The 13,104-nt window shown below is 39.3% G+C and overlaps 1 protein-coding gene across 1 annotated transcript in view; it reads left to right on the top strand.

Moving 5' to 3' along the window:
* The window catches only part of fgd5a (FYVE, RhoGEF and PH domain containing 5a), a 45,198-nt gene extending 44,572 nt beyond the window's left edge, over positions 1 to 626 (top strand). The window contains exon 21 of the mRNA XM_037679116.1: positions 411 to 626. Within this exon, the coding sequence (XP_037535044.1) occupies positions 411 to 447 (37 nt within the window). The 3' untranslated portion in view covers positions 448 to 626. The remainder of the gene's footprint in view (positions 1 to 410) is intronic.
* The last annotated feature ends 12,478 nt before the right edge of the window (positions 627 to 13,104 follow it).

Genomic DNA, 13,104 nt, shown 5'->3' on the forward strand with positions numbered 1-13,104 from the left:
CAATATTGGTTGATCTTCAGGCCCCCGGGGGCCACAGCATTGCGTGGGCTCACAAACACTTCCATGAATCTGTAAACTAACTTTATCATGCAGAGACGAAGCTGTATGGGGACACCATGCAGAAAATGCTGTCTTTTCTGCACCGAAGGTCCTTCAAGGACTGAGACAAAGTGGACAACTGTTCGGTGGTGAGACAAATTCAAATTTGAACTTTGAAAACAAAGAAGAGAGGGACCCGTTATCACAACATATTTCAAAATCTTACCTACGGTGATGGTATGGGGTTGCATTAGTGCCTTTTACACAGGCAGCTTTACAATTTACACAATGTACCAACTTTACAGTTTGTATAACAGCCCAAGAAGGACAAAAAGACAATCTGCTAAAAGTTCTAACGCTCTGTGTTTCAGATGGGTGAACGCCATGGAAGAGGCTACAGTTTTATAGCACCTGCTTGAACCAGTGAAGAAGTCCTGCTGTCCGTGGCTGCTTGAACTCCTCTGTGGAGCACAACAAAACTACCTGCTTCAGCTGAACACAGGAAAACTCACGCACCGTCCTGGGAAGGGATGAATAAACACCACCCGTGGATCTTACACAACACTGCCGCCCTGAGGCAGGAGCTGAAGGAAAGATATTACCCTGAAAAACGAACCACACACTAAAGTTCACAGAAGCCTTCACTTTCCAGGAGCAGCAACATCTGAGAGCTGGAACAGAAGTTTGTTTCCTTTATCCTCCTCTTTTCCAAGGATCATCTCACTGAAGTCTACTGTACAGCCGATTGAACTTTACTGTATTATTATGTGAGAGATTTTTGTCCAAAATGGCACCAAATGTGTGTTCACATGATCAGCAAAGGAAAAATAGGGTTAAACAAATGTGCTCATAAACATGCACATGCATATTTATGTGTGCATAGAGTTATTAAGACAAGACCAAAGAGGATTACTGTCATCCTTTAAAGAAAACTTTACATTACGCAGTAATTCTGGCAAAAATATTAGGATATTCATGCGAGAAATGTTGCAGGCTGTACCAGAAGAGCTACAGCTAGCTGCCGCTGTCACTACTGGCACGTACAGAGGCAAGTTTTATCGAATACACCAACTCATGTTTGATCGGTCTCATGTGAAGCTCTCTCTTGCTCTTTCCACATCAAAATCAAAAATGGCTGAAAAATCCAACCTTGTTTCCAGCTTCTGATGTAGCTAACTGTCACGAGAAGTCTGCACTAAATTAAGTATTTATCTGTTTTTTTAAGCAAAGTAAGAAGCGATAAAAATATTTTACGTTTTAAATATCATCTTGAGGGGCCAGGCAAGATGTTAAGAAGGGCCAGATTTGGCCCACAGGCCTCAATTTGACATGTAACTTTTGACAAGTGTTATGACAGTAGACCAAAAGTCGCCACCTTCTCTCCTTGGGAACTGAAGCCAGCAGGACTCAGTTCATGGGAGCTGCCATGTTGTACTTTTGGATCCAGAGTCTGTGCTGTGAGGATGTGCAGCTTTACGTGTCAACTACTGCCCCACACACAGTTGTGATGTCATGGCCTTTCTTATAAGCATGAATGTACTAATTCATAATCCATACTATCCTACGCTAGACGTAGTAGCTAAATAAATATTTTCACATGCAGCAACAAGGTTAGAGCTACATGAATCATTCATTCAACCTTTATTTAGACACTTTAGTCCCATTGAGCCTCAGGGACTCATTTACAAGAAAGACCTGGACAAGTCAACCCCTCAAAAATGACCTGAAATGTTTGTAATAAGTACAAAGTTGTGATTATTTACAGCAGGGGTGTCAACTCACTCACTAAAAGGGGCCAAAATTAAAACCTTTTTCAAACTTAGGGCCGGTTTCAGAATCTACATGAACTCAAGTTAGATACCAAACATCTTTTCTTGGTCACAGGTTCCTCAACATGAGTTTGATTGGGTCTCATTTGACGTTCTCTGTTGCACTTTTGACATCATAATCAAAGATTGCTGAAAAAAAAATTAAAGTTATAAAAGTATTTTACATTTCAAATGACATCTTGGGGGCCAGATAAGATGTCAACGAGGGCCACATTTGGCCCCTGGGCCTTGAGTTTGACATATATGATTTACAGGCAGGGGCCAAATTTAAAACCTGCATTGAAACACTTATCCAGCTTCAACTTCCAGGATCCTATATTTGGTCCAGTAATGTAATATAAAGTATTTGGACATTACAACATAGCATTTGTATGAGCTGCTGTGAAATTTTTAAGATGGGAGTGTTTTTTATTTTTATTTTTAAAGAGCTGCAATCCACTTTGGTCTTAGACTCCTTTGGACTAGCTGTTAGCTCATTAATCCAGGTAAACTCCATTTCTCTAAAATGACATTGTTCAAAAACCTATCTATAACAGGTAAGATATTAACTGTTCATACCTTTTCCGCTGAACTTTAAAAAAGTCTGGCCTTTTCCTTTAAGGTTGTTAAATGTGAACTTTGATGTTTTGTTCATGACGATGGATCATCTTGATCCAGTTCAGGGACGTCACCAATGATTGTCAGGTGGAGGGTGGGGGTGGGGGGTGGAGGGTGGGGTTACACTCTGGACATGACACCAGTTCATCACAGGGCCAACACAAAGACAAACAATCACACATGCATGTTTTGGACGATGGAAGGAAACGAGTACCCAGAGAAAACCCACAGAACGGCTTCAGGTGAAATTTGAACCCAGGACCTTCCTCCTGCGAGGTCATCTCACTTACCGCTGCTCCACCAGGCTACACCCCCCACCAGAATTACTGCAGTTATTCCTATTTTTCATTTGCTGATCCTGTGGAAATATTTGAGACAGACTAAAAACGTCTGTTTTGTAACACACTGAATCATGCTCTCACACATGCAGCATCACTTTGCAGCAGCTCCTCATCAACATGCATATCAGTGTAAAGGGCGAAGTATGTAACGTCATTTTACAAATGTCGTTTATATATATATATAGTGAAGTATACTCTGCAGATTTAGAAGTGAAACATATTTGTATAATAAATGGTGTTCTATAATAGTCCGAGTAAGTGAACGTTATATTACTGGTGGAGTTTCATGCAGTGTTCTTCAATTTCATTGTACCCCCTCAGCATGGCATTCGCTCAACAATGAGCATGATTAAAGAGAAGCAAAACTTTTCATCCGTGGGTTTTTACGTGTTTTTGTCACACAGTTCTGAAGTGCCAAATTGCTTTCTTGCAGTTGAATGCAGCCTGATTTGCATTTACTGATGAATGTGCCTGAAATTAAACCGTACTCCTCTTTCTTGTCACTATCACAGTACTGTATGGACATATCTTGTATTTTTTATTGTTCTCTTGTACATGCTGAACCCTTCCATTATTTTTAACAGCTGTGTCACTATCCAGAAACATCGAGTGCAGTGTTGTGACTTTTTTATCAAAGCATTTTCTGGCATTATACTCGGTAATGAAATACTGATGGAGAGATTTGACCTGCTTTCATCTTCAGCTGAAAGAAAAATGTATAACATTTACTGCTCTAGTAGAAATACTTGTGCTTTTTTTTTCCTGAAATAACCGACCGAAAGGCATTATTTGTTTCACTCTGAATGCAGCTGTTTTTCACATATCCCTTCACCCATCATGTAGCATTAAAGCACACATTTTCAGTCAAGTTGGTTCAGTTTTCTGTTTCCTCCCACCTATAGTGTCATTAATAATGGATTGTATTTCCATCCCATAGTGCATTGTGAATGTCTTTGTACATAGAAGCTTATGTAAAAAGAATAAACGGTCTTTAAAAGGTTATACAATGGACGATAACAGTTTAAAGCTGAAATGTGGATCTGTTCATTTGGAAGTTGTTTCTTATTCAGAAGCTGTTTTGATTAAATGTCCAGTGTTCTTTGAGGGAATGATACCCGCTGCCTTTCAGGTCAACGTTTGAGACCGAGATCATCTAATGTCGACAAATGACAGAGTTCTAGTTGTTTTGGTCAAACCTTTTAAGTAATGTTATACAGTGATGTCATGGAGTATCCACTGTTAAAGACTCTCAGCTACTCAAACATCTAATTTAATTCAATATCTGTAAAAAATGACTAATTTATAGCTGTTTTTATGATAGACAATGTTGATTAGCTGTGGTAGCCATCTTGAACTGTATTGACTCCAACAGTTAATCAATTGTAGATGAACATCTAAGCATCACTTTCCAAGAGTTTCATTAAAATTTGTCCATTTGTTCTTGAGATGTTTTGCCAACAGACAAACAGGACTGACACCAGTTAATGCCAACGTTTTCAGCGAGGTTCCTGCATAATCAGTTAGTGTTTTTAATCAGTGCTAAGGATCAATTATCTCAACAACTTTTAGGTCAATGTCTATAAAATAGTCAGAGTTATATGTTTGTGTGCTTTTAAGTTAAATTGTCCTCTCTTACTGTACAGTGCTTTGTCGACCTGTTCATGCTCTGCAAAGTGCTTCACAACAAAAAAACAGTGGGCATGTTTAAAAGTACATTATTTACTGTACCAGACTGCAACTTTGCAATCTGTCTGACAGCACTGCAGATAAAACCATGCAGAGCAGCACAGCTTACTGTGCTGCCCTTTTCTCTCTGCAGGGATAGACATATGAACACACACTCTTTGATTTGTGCTCAAAACTGACGTGCACGTGTTGGGTAAATCAGTAACACTTTACAATAAAGGTGCACACAATTTGATTAACTACTTTGATCAACTACTAGGGAAAACCAACAAATCAGGAGCTAATGGGTAGTTAACCAGGGAACACACAGCCAAGTCTTATTAGGGGACTACTGGTTAGTTACCACAGAAACAGAGGAGAAATTCTCCATGTGGGTTCTGAATAAACCCTGCACCAGGGAGGTCAGAGCTCATAATTGTCAAAAACCTTTTTCCTAGTGATTATTGATTTTATTGGATTTTCTCTTTTGTAAACCTGTTGATGAAAGACATTATCAATTTCATAATCTTGTGCTGGTGTCATCTTAACTATGTCTGACTATCACGTACTGAGTATCAAATCATTGCCTGGCTATTATTTTGTTCACTGAAGCATCATACCAAGTACTGAGGAACCAGTCATTACTTGATCACTACCTGACCATTACCTGCTGTTTCTGTGTACCCTAAAGTAAAGTGAAAAGTGGCTGTGTTCCCCAGTAAGTACTGGTTAACTACTCGTTAGCTCCTGATTGGTTCCTGAGGCATTCCTAGTTAATCATATTTTGTGATTCAGTTCAGTGTTCTGAGATGACTTCTGTTGTGATTTGGTGCTATATAAATAAACTGAATTGAATTGAATTGTGCACCTTATTGCAAAGTGTTACCGGTACGGCCGTCCTACATCCAGCAGGGTGCAGCAGTTCATCACGCCACATTTAGGATGAACTTTTTGCCAACCATAAACAAGTTCCTCCTCCAGAGGGACTGAGCCACAGCTGGTGGAGTAAACAACTGAGTTTAAAGAATTACTTCCTTTAAATAAGAATACCGAGCTGCTTACCACCGTCATAAAATCTGAATTCACTCCGATTCATGAAATAAAAAATGGCAAACGTCAAAGTGCATTTTAAGTGTGAAGCTAGTTATCTGGTGCCTAAAATAGATTTAATGAGCCCTTTAACACACATACAATTTTATTTTGTGTGTTTTATAACACTGCTGTTAACTTCTCAAGGACTCAAGTCCAACTGAGTGTAGATTATTGAATACTGCATTGAAGATTAAACTTCATATTAAAACCTAACGCTACATCAGAATACATTTAATGCTCTGGGTGTAATGACTGATGGAAGACAACAACTACAATGTTTCCAACATGGAATATTGAAATTGTCTTCTTTGGAAGATAGTTTTAATGTTTCTTTTGTGTTACATTAAAGTGAGCACCTGTGGCACTTGTATAGTTTGAGAGCCCTGGATTTAAAAGCAAGCTTAATGCAGGAACTGTGTAAAAGTTTTAAACTATCTTTAATTTATATATAACTTCCAAGTAGCCGCACTTTCTTGTAATTTCTTGATCAGTAGTTCTACAAACAGCTCTCAAAGTTTGTTCTTTATGTTGTAAATTATTTCTCAGCTGATCTTTACATCTTGTGCAGTGTTCTAAGAAAAGTGAACAAGAGGAGGGGAAAATGCGTCATGCCTAAAAAGATTTGTACAGCAGATGAACAGTAGCTGACAGTCCTGTCTTTGAGGAAGAACATGTTCATTAAGGACCTGAGAGATGCATCATCTTTAGCTGATCATCTTCTGTACATCACGTTTTCAGCCAAGTCTTTCAGAATCATCTTGTTGCTGCTAAATACTAATTATTATCTGTCAAACTGTACTGTCTTTGGTATTTTTTATTAACTGAACTGAAGAAAGTGGTAACAGTGTCTTCACTGCATACGCCCTTTAATTTCTTACGTCAAAGAATGGTGGTAAATATTTTAGAGCAGCTGAATTACACACTCCTTGTGTAAATTGTTGCTTTGACACAAATGCAATTTGGCCAAAAAGAAAACAGCTACCTGGCTGTCAGATAAAAAGAGACAAGAAACTTTTATATAACTCTATTTATTTATTTTTTTTCTCTTACTCAGACTGGGCAGAATCAGTCGTATCAGATCATACATGTTCATTTGTCATGACTGCAGCAGTATGAATATTTAAAGATATAAAAACATGTAACTTATCTGCCTTTCACCATTTGCAATAGTAATGTCAACAAACCAAGCCTAACATCAAATTTACAACAAAATGGATACATTTGATCTCCTAACACATCTTACCATTTAAGAGGCTCATCATTAAATATAAAAGATTCTCTAACAAAAAAATAACAAACGAGGAGTACTCGCTTATATGTTGCTGCATACAAATGTAGAGCTAAATGTCTTTTTCTTTTAGATTATCCAAAATGAATTGAAAACTTGCTAGAAAGTAGGCTTCCCATGTCTTGTCTTCCCATCAGTCTGATTTCAGGAAACAACTCAGCACATGAAGTTGTTGTAGCGCTGGATGCTAAGGATTATTGTGCTACACTTTATTTAGACCTGACTCAAGCTTTTGACACTGTGGACCATGACATCTTGTGTCATAAGCTCTCAGATATTGGTTTCTCAGATCACACTATCGGTTGGTTTTCTAATTTTCTCTCAGGCCAAAAGCAATGTGTTCAACATAATGAGACTTCTTCCAGTTATTTAACTGTCAACAATGGTGTACCACAAGGCTCAGTATTAGGACCCACTCTCTTTACAATATTATATATATATATATGTAACGTAGGTCAGAACATTCCTGACGCATCCTTATGCAGACGACACAGTAGTTTATTTATTGTTGAGCTCAATCAGTTGCTAAGGTTTTCCAGCTTTTACAGCCTGCATTTGACATCATCCAGTCAGATTTATTCCATCTCAAACTGGTGCTAAATTCTGATAAAACCAAAGGGATGTTGTTTTCAAACAGGAAGTCGTTACCAGCAGTCCTTCCTTCTTGCTTATCTTCGAATGGTGTCCCTATTGAGTTTGTGGATTCTTACAAATACTTGGGAATCTTGGTTGATGCACATCTTCCTTTTAAGCCTCATGGTGAAAACTTAATAAAGAAATTGAAATTAAAATTGGGTTTCTTTTTCAGAAATAGATCTTGCTTAACTCTGAATGCTAGGAAACGTCTTGTAGCTGCTGTTTTTCTTCTGGCCATTGACTACAGTGACATTATTCATATGAATGCTCCTACAAGCACCCTGCAGATGTTGGATGCTGTCTATCGAGAATTAATATCTATTAATTAATTATTAATTAATTCTAATATCTAGAATTCTAGAATGGCGCCGCTCACGGTGGCTGCATGTTGGAGCAGCTCTGTTACTTTCATTTTGAGAATTTGCTTTTGGAAACTTTAATTCCTCTTTTTCTGGATGTAAATCACATTTTTGGATGATTGTTTCCTCTGGTATCAGATGCTGTGCAGCTGGAAGGATTTTTACTGAAACTTTTTTAGTTTTGGACATTTGTTATGATGCGTAACCATGGCAACAAGGCAGTTTTCTACAACCAACAGCAACTGATTAACATCTCAAAAGCTCAAATAATATCTCAACTACAGCTCCAAATCTCAAGTGAGTTGAAAAGGATGTTCTGTGGATGCATTCTCATCTACCTGCCAGCTGTGCTCGAGTGCCTGACCACTGAGATCCTGGAACTAGCAGGAAACACGGCTCATGACAGCAGAAGGACAGGATCGTCTTTCGGTACCTATAGCTGATTGTCCGCAGCGACGAGGAGCTCAGCAGACTGCTGGGAGGAGTGGCCATTGCTCTAGGAGGAGTTCTGCTGGACATTCGGGCAGTCCTACAGCCCGAGGGGAACCGAGAGGCCAGCCGAGTCTGGGTGGACGGATCGGACAGCATCTGCAGCCAGTTTCTTAGGATCCACTGTGGGATGGACCTTTACAAGAGATCCTTCCTGCCTACAGCCATCAGCATCTATAACATCTCTTAATGAAATGAGGATAACGAGTTACATCAACAAATAATTTCCCTCTGGGATTAATAAAGTATTTTTGAATTGAATTGAATTGAATTGAATCACGGAGCATTAAGATTCATAACTGGCTGTAACTACTGTACCCATCACTGCACCCTGTATTCACTGGTTAACTGGTCATCATTAACTTCACGCAGACTCTCTCACTGGTACATTTTCATCTTTAAATCACTTCTTGGCCTGCTGCCTTCATACAGCTCCTCCTACATGTCACGTCATCAGTGCAGTTACAGCGTGCACTCTCAGGCCATCATTACCTTCAGCGGCCCCTCATTGCGGACTGAATTTGGCAAAAGGGCCTTCTCCTACTCCACTCCTATTTCCTGGAACACCTTACAAAAAGATCTGAAGCTGTCGAGCTTCACCTCTATAAGGGATTTTGAACAACTGTTAAGTTCAATGCAAAAATCAATGCAGACATGTTCCTGCTTTTAGTATTTTACCTTGTTTCATAATGTAGCTTGTTTAATTTTGTTTTATATTTTAATTACTTTTCATTTTATAAGCACTTTAAGGCTGTTTATTGTTGTGTGTACCTGGTTTTGTTTAAAACAGGTCTCTCTTGAAAATGAGTCCTCGGGACTCAATGAGACTAACCTGTATAAATAAAGGTTGAATGAAAGAATATTGACACTGCTGTGCATACATGACCCCAGGAGTCTCAGTTGACGTAACAAACGAAGGACAGAAGAAAGTACAAACTCATTGGTTTTAAACTCAACGTTGTCTCACATCTGCGACACCAACTGGATCCTGTGGTTTCTGACACAACCAGGAGGTCAGCAGTTCTCAGCTTCATCCGCTCACCATGTTGTTAAAAAAAGACAGAAAAAAGGTGAGTTTCCAAAACTCACAAAGAGAGCAATAATGGGTCAAAAATGTGAATGAGGGCATGTTTAAATCTTCAACATCTTATACAGAAAAATATTATTTTAAATCAAATTAATTAAAAAAAAAAGTGTTTATTTATAGGCAAGTCATAAAAACCAGTGACTACAGTGTGTTTCACAATCAGGCAGGGGAAAACCTACAGCTATTTATAGAGGCTAAACTTTAAAATCCATCATTCTTTTCTTAACCTTATTTTGAACTCTTGCTTGAACTTGCAACTAGATGCAGAAGAAAAGTTTGAGGAAATGCTGAAGAGGAAATGAGTTTTGCTCATCAAGAAGGGCACAAATTGGTTAAACAATAGAGGGTAAATATGAACGAGGGCAGCTGAGTACACTCACTCATACACTGTACAAGAGCTCTGCTCATGGTGAAGCTGTGTGTGAACACATTTTAATCCAACACAAACACAGCCAAACATTTTAAAAAAAGGAAATGAAGCTGGCTTTGCACTAAAGGGGAGTTTCACCAACTTGGTTTGGCCACATTTGTTACAAAATGAGACTGCTGCTCTCAAGACTATTGGCGTTAGCTGCCACACACTTCAGTTTCTGCACACAGGAAGAAGGGAAAACGGTTTTTCAATATTCACTCATTGGCAAAATGTATCAGTGGTGTTAGAAAAGTATTAGAAATAAAGAAAGTAATCAACTGATCAATGAAGTCAATACAATTCAAGATGGTCGCCGCATCTGACTAAAACATAAAAACAGATGAATTCCCGCCTATTTTACCAATTTTTAGCTAAAATTTGATGTTAGCAGCAAAGCATCATTCCCAGCTCATACTCAGTGTAGGTTTCTTCCTCATGAGGGAGTTTTTCCTTTCCACTGTCGCCTTCATGCTTGCTCAAGATGAGAGTTCTGTGATGGAGTTAAACTCAAAGCAGTCTGCTCCTCAGATAAATAATGTTAAATGATTATTTTTATATATGAATATTTCTGTTCAGTGCTCTGAGATGACTTCTGTTGTGACTTGGTGCTATATAGACTGAATTGAATTGTATAATATTTCTGTCTTACAATGGTAAGAACTATTATTATCAACCCAGTCTGTTAGCAAAATATATCATGAACCGCAGAACAAATTGTAATAACTAATTGAGCCCTGGATGTTTATCTACAACCGATTGACTTTTAAATGTATTGAATTCAAGATGTCCACCACAGCATGTTTAGCCAACACAAAAGTGACTACAGCTCTGTCACTTTCACAGATGCTGAGCTTAATTTGGTGTGGTAGTAGCTGAGAATCAGATCATGTGAGAGCTGCAAGAGCACAGTAGAGTTCCTTCCTTCTCTTCGTCTCAGTGCGGTCATAATTGACTGGACGAACATGGCCATCAGAAGAAGCGTCCAACGTTCAGAGAAAAGACAGACTCGTACCGAAAACATGACGCCTGAGTCCTGTAACTTAATTTATCACATTCAAGTGTGGAATTACATGCAGAGACTCAGCTGTCTCTATGTGCTTTTTATTCATCTTTGTGTGCACTAACAGGTAAAACTTCAAGGTGGAATTTCTCCAGCTGATAAATGAGTTTCCATTTTAACCTCTGGGGCTAGAACACATAATTTGTCTTTACTGTAAACCTAGTCATTTGCAACAAATGTCCTCGTTACATAAAACATCACGAGAACACAACTGGTATTACTTCCTTCAAAAGGTTATAACAAGACTTTTTTTTTTGGTCTTTTGTTCTTGCTTTGCTTGCATGTGGCAAGAAAAAAAAAAAAACTTGCCTCCTTAATGCTGTGTAGATCCTGTTAAACCAGACTGTGGAGTGTGTCAAAACCCAGGGAGGAGCCTCCTTCAAAGTATGAACCTGTCAGTCATGAAAGCAAGAAGTAAAGTGATGTGATGGGAGGGGTGGACATGAACAGAAGGCTTACATTTTTTTATTTGATAAAAGTTTTTTATGCTATCAGCATGAAGTCACTGGTTAATATGGGCTTTTTAAAGAAGTGGAAGCAGCACTTCCTGTTGTATAACTTCCTCTTATATCAAGCAGTGACAGAAACTTTATCTAAATCATTTTAAGCTTCTATTTCACTTTATGTTTAGTTGCAGTTTGTGTCAGATATAGCCTCAACATGAGTAAAATATACACGTGTATTTCAAGGGGCTGCTACCTTTTTCCATTGTTCCTTTGCTCCTGACGTTTGCAGTGATGATACGGTGACTAACTCCTGGTTTTGTCCAGTAATTCTTGTCAGCGCTCATTGCAAAGCTGGTATGTCACTTGTTACCTTTGCTTTGAAACTATAAATAGCTCTTCATGAACCTGACAGAAAAGCTGCCAGTTGACTAACCCTCTGTTGTGTAGGGGCTGATGACTTAGCAGCACATGATCAGTGTGCTTTGTGTTGCGCTAAGAAGGGAAAATGTGCCTCATTCAATCAGCCCATAAACCCATCACACTGATAACCACGGTGGATTCCCTGGATTTTACCTTCTAGACAAACTCTTTTTTTTTTAAGTTGTCTAATAAAAAATAGGGGCCAAACACTCATCCTGAAACTAGAGCACTGATTATGCTCTTTCTTGTTTTGCTTTCAGCACTGATATATTGTCTAATAAATAGTGAAGGTGTGACATGTGAAACATAGTGATGATACAAAAAGAAACCAACTTTTTTCATAAAGGTATCAGGGTTTGTCTTAATTCAGCCTTTTAAGTGTTTAAATGGAAATTATTGGCTAATTTGAAATGGGATTCTGTGGAGAGGTTATAAAGCAAATTAACAGGATAGGCTGATAATTTTCATGGGAATGTTCTATCAAGGAGGGATTCTGGTTTGGTGGCCTCAGGATTCCATCCCTGCTCTTTGCAGATGATGTGCTCCTGTTGGCGTCATCATGTCGTGGTCTTCATCTCGCACTGGAGTGGTTCATAGCCGAGTGTGAAGCGGCTGGAATGAGAATCAGCACCTCCAAATCTGATGCCATGATCCTCAGTTGGAAAAGGGTGGATTCCTCTCTTCAGGTCGAGGGTGAGGTTCTGCCTCAAGTCAAGGAGTTCAAGTATCTCAGGGTTTTGTTCACGAAGGGAAGAATGGAGCGTGAGACTGACAGATGGATTGGTGCAGCCTCTGCAGTATTGCGGACTCTGTACTGGTCTGTTGTGGTGAAGAGAGAACTGAGCTGTAAGGCAAAGCTCTCTGTTTACCAGCCGGTCTAATTTCCTACCCTCACCTATGGTCACCAGCTCTGGGTAGATACCGAAAGAATGAGATCGTAGATACAGGCGGTTGAAATGAGTTTCCTCCTCAGGCTAGCTGGACTCTCCCTTACAGATAGTTTGAGAAGTTCAGTTATTCAGGGGAGACTCTGAGTAGAACACTGCTCTGCCACATCGAGAGGAGCCAGTTGAGGTGTTTTGGGCATCAGAATGTTGAGGTGCTTTGGGCATGTCTGACTGGGAGGAGACCCTGGTGAAGACCCAGGACACAATAAGGAGACCATGTCTCTCAGTTGGCCTGGGAATGCCTTGGAGTCCTCCCAGAAGAGCTGGAAGAGGTGGCTGTGGAAAGTGATGTCTGGACCTCCTGATCAAGCTGCTGCCCTGGCAACCAGACTTCGAAACAAGCAGAAGATGATGGATGGATGGATGGATGGATGGATGGATGGATGGATGGATGGAT

Source organism: Nematolebias whitei, chromosome 7 (genome assembly GCF_014905685.2).
Source record: "Nematolebias whitei isolate Nwh7 chromosome 7, NemWhi1, whole genome shotgun sequence".
Classification (NCBI taxonomy): domain Eukaryota; kingdom Metazoa; phylum Chordata; class Actinopteri; order Cyprinodontiformes; family Rivulidae; genus Nematolebias; species Nematolebias whitei.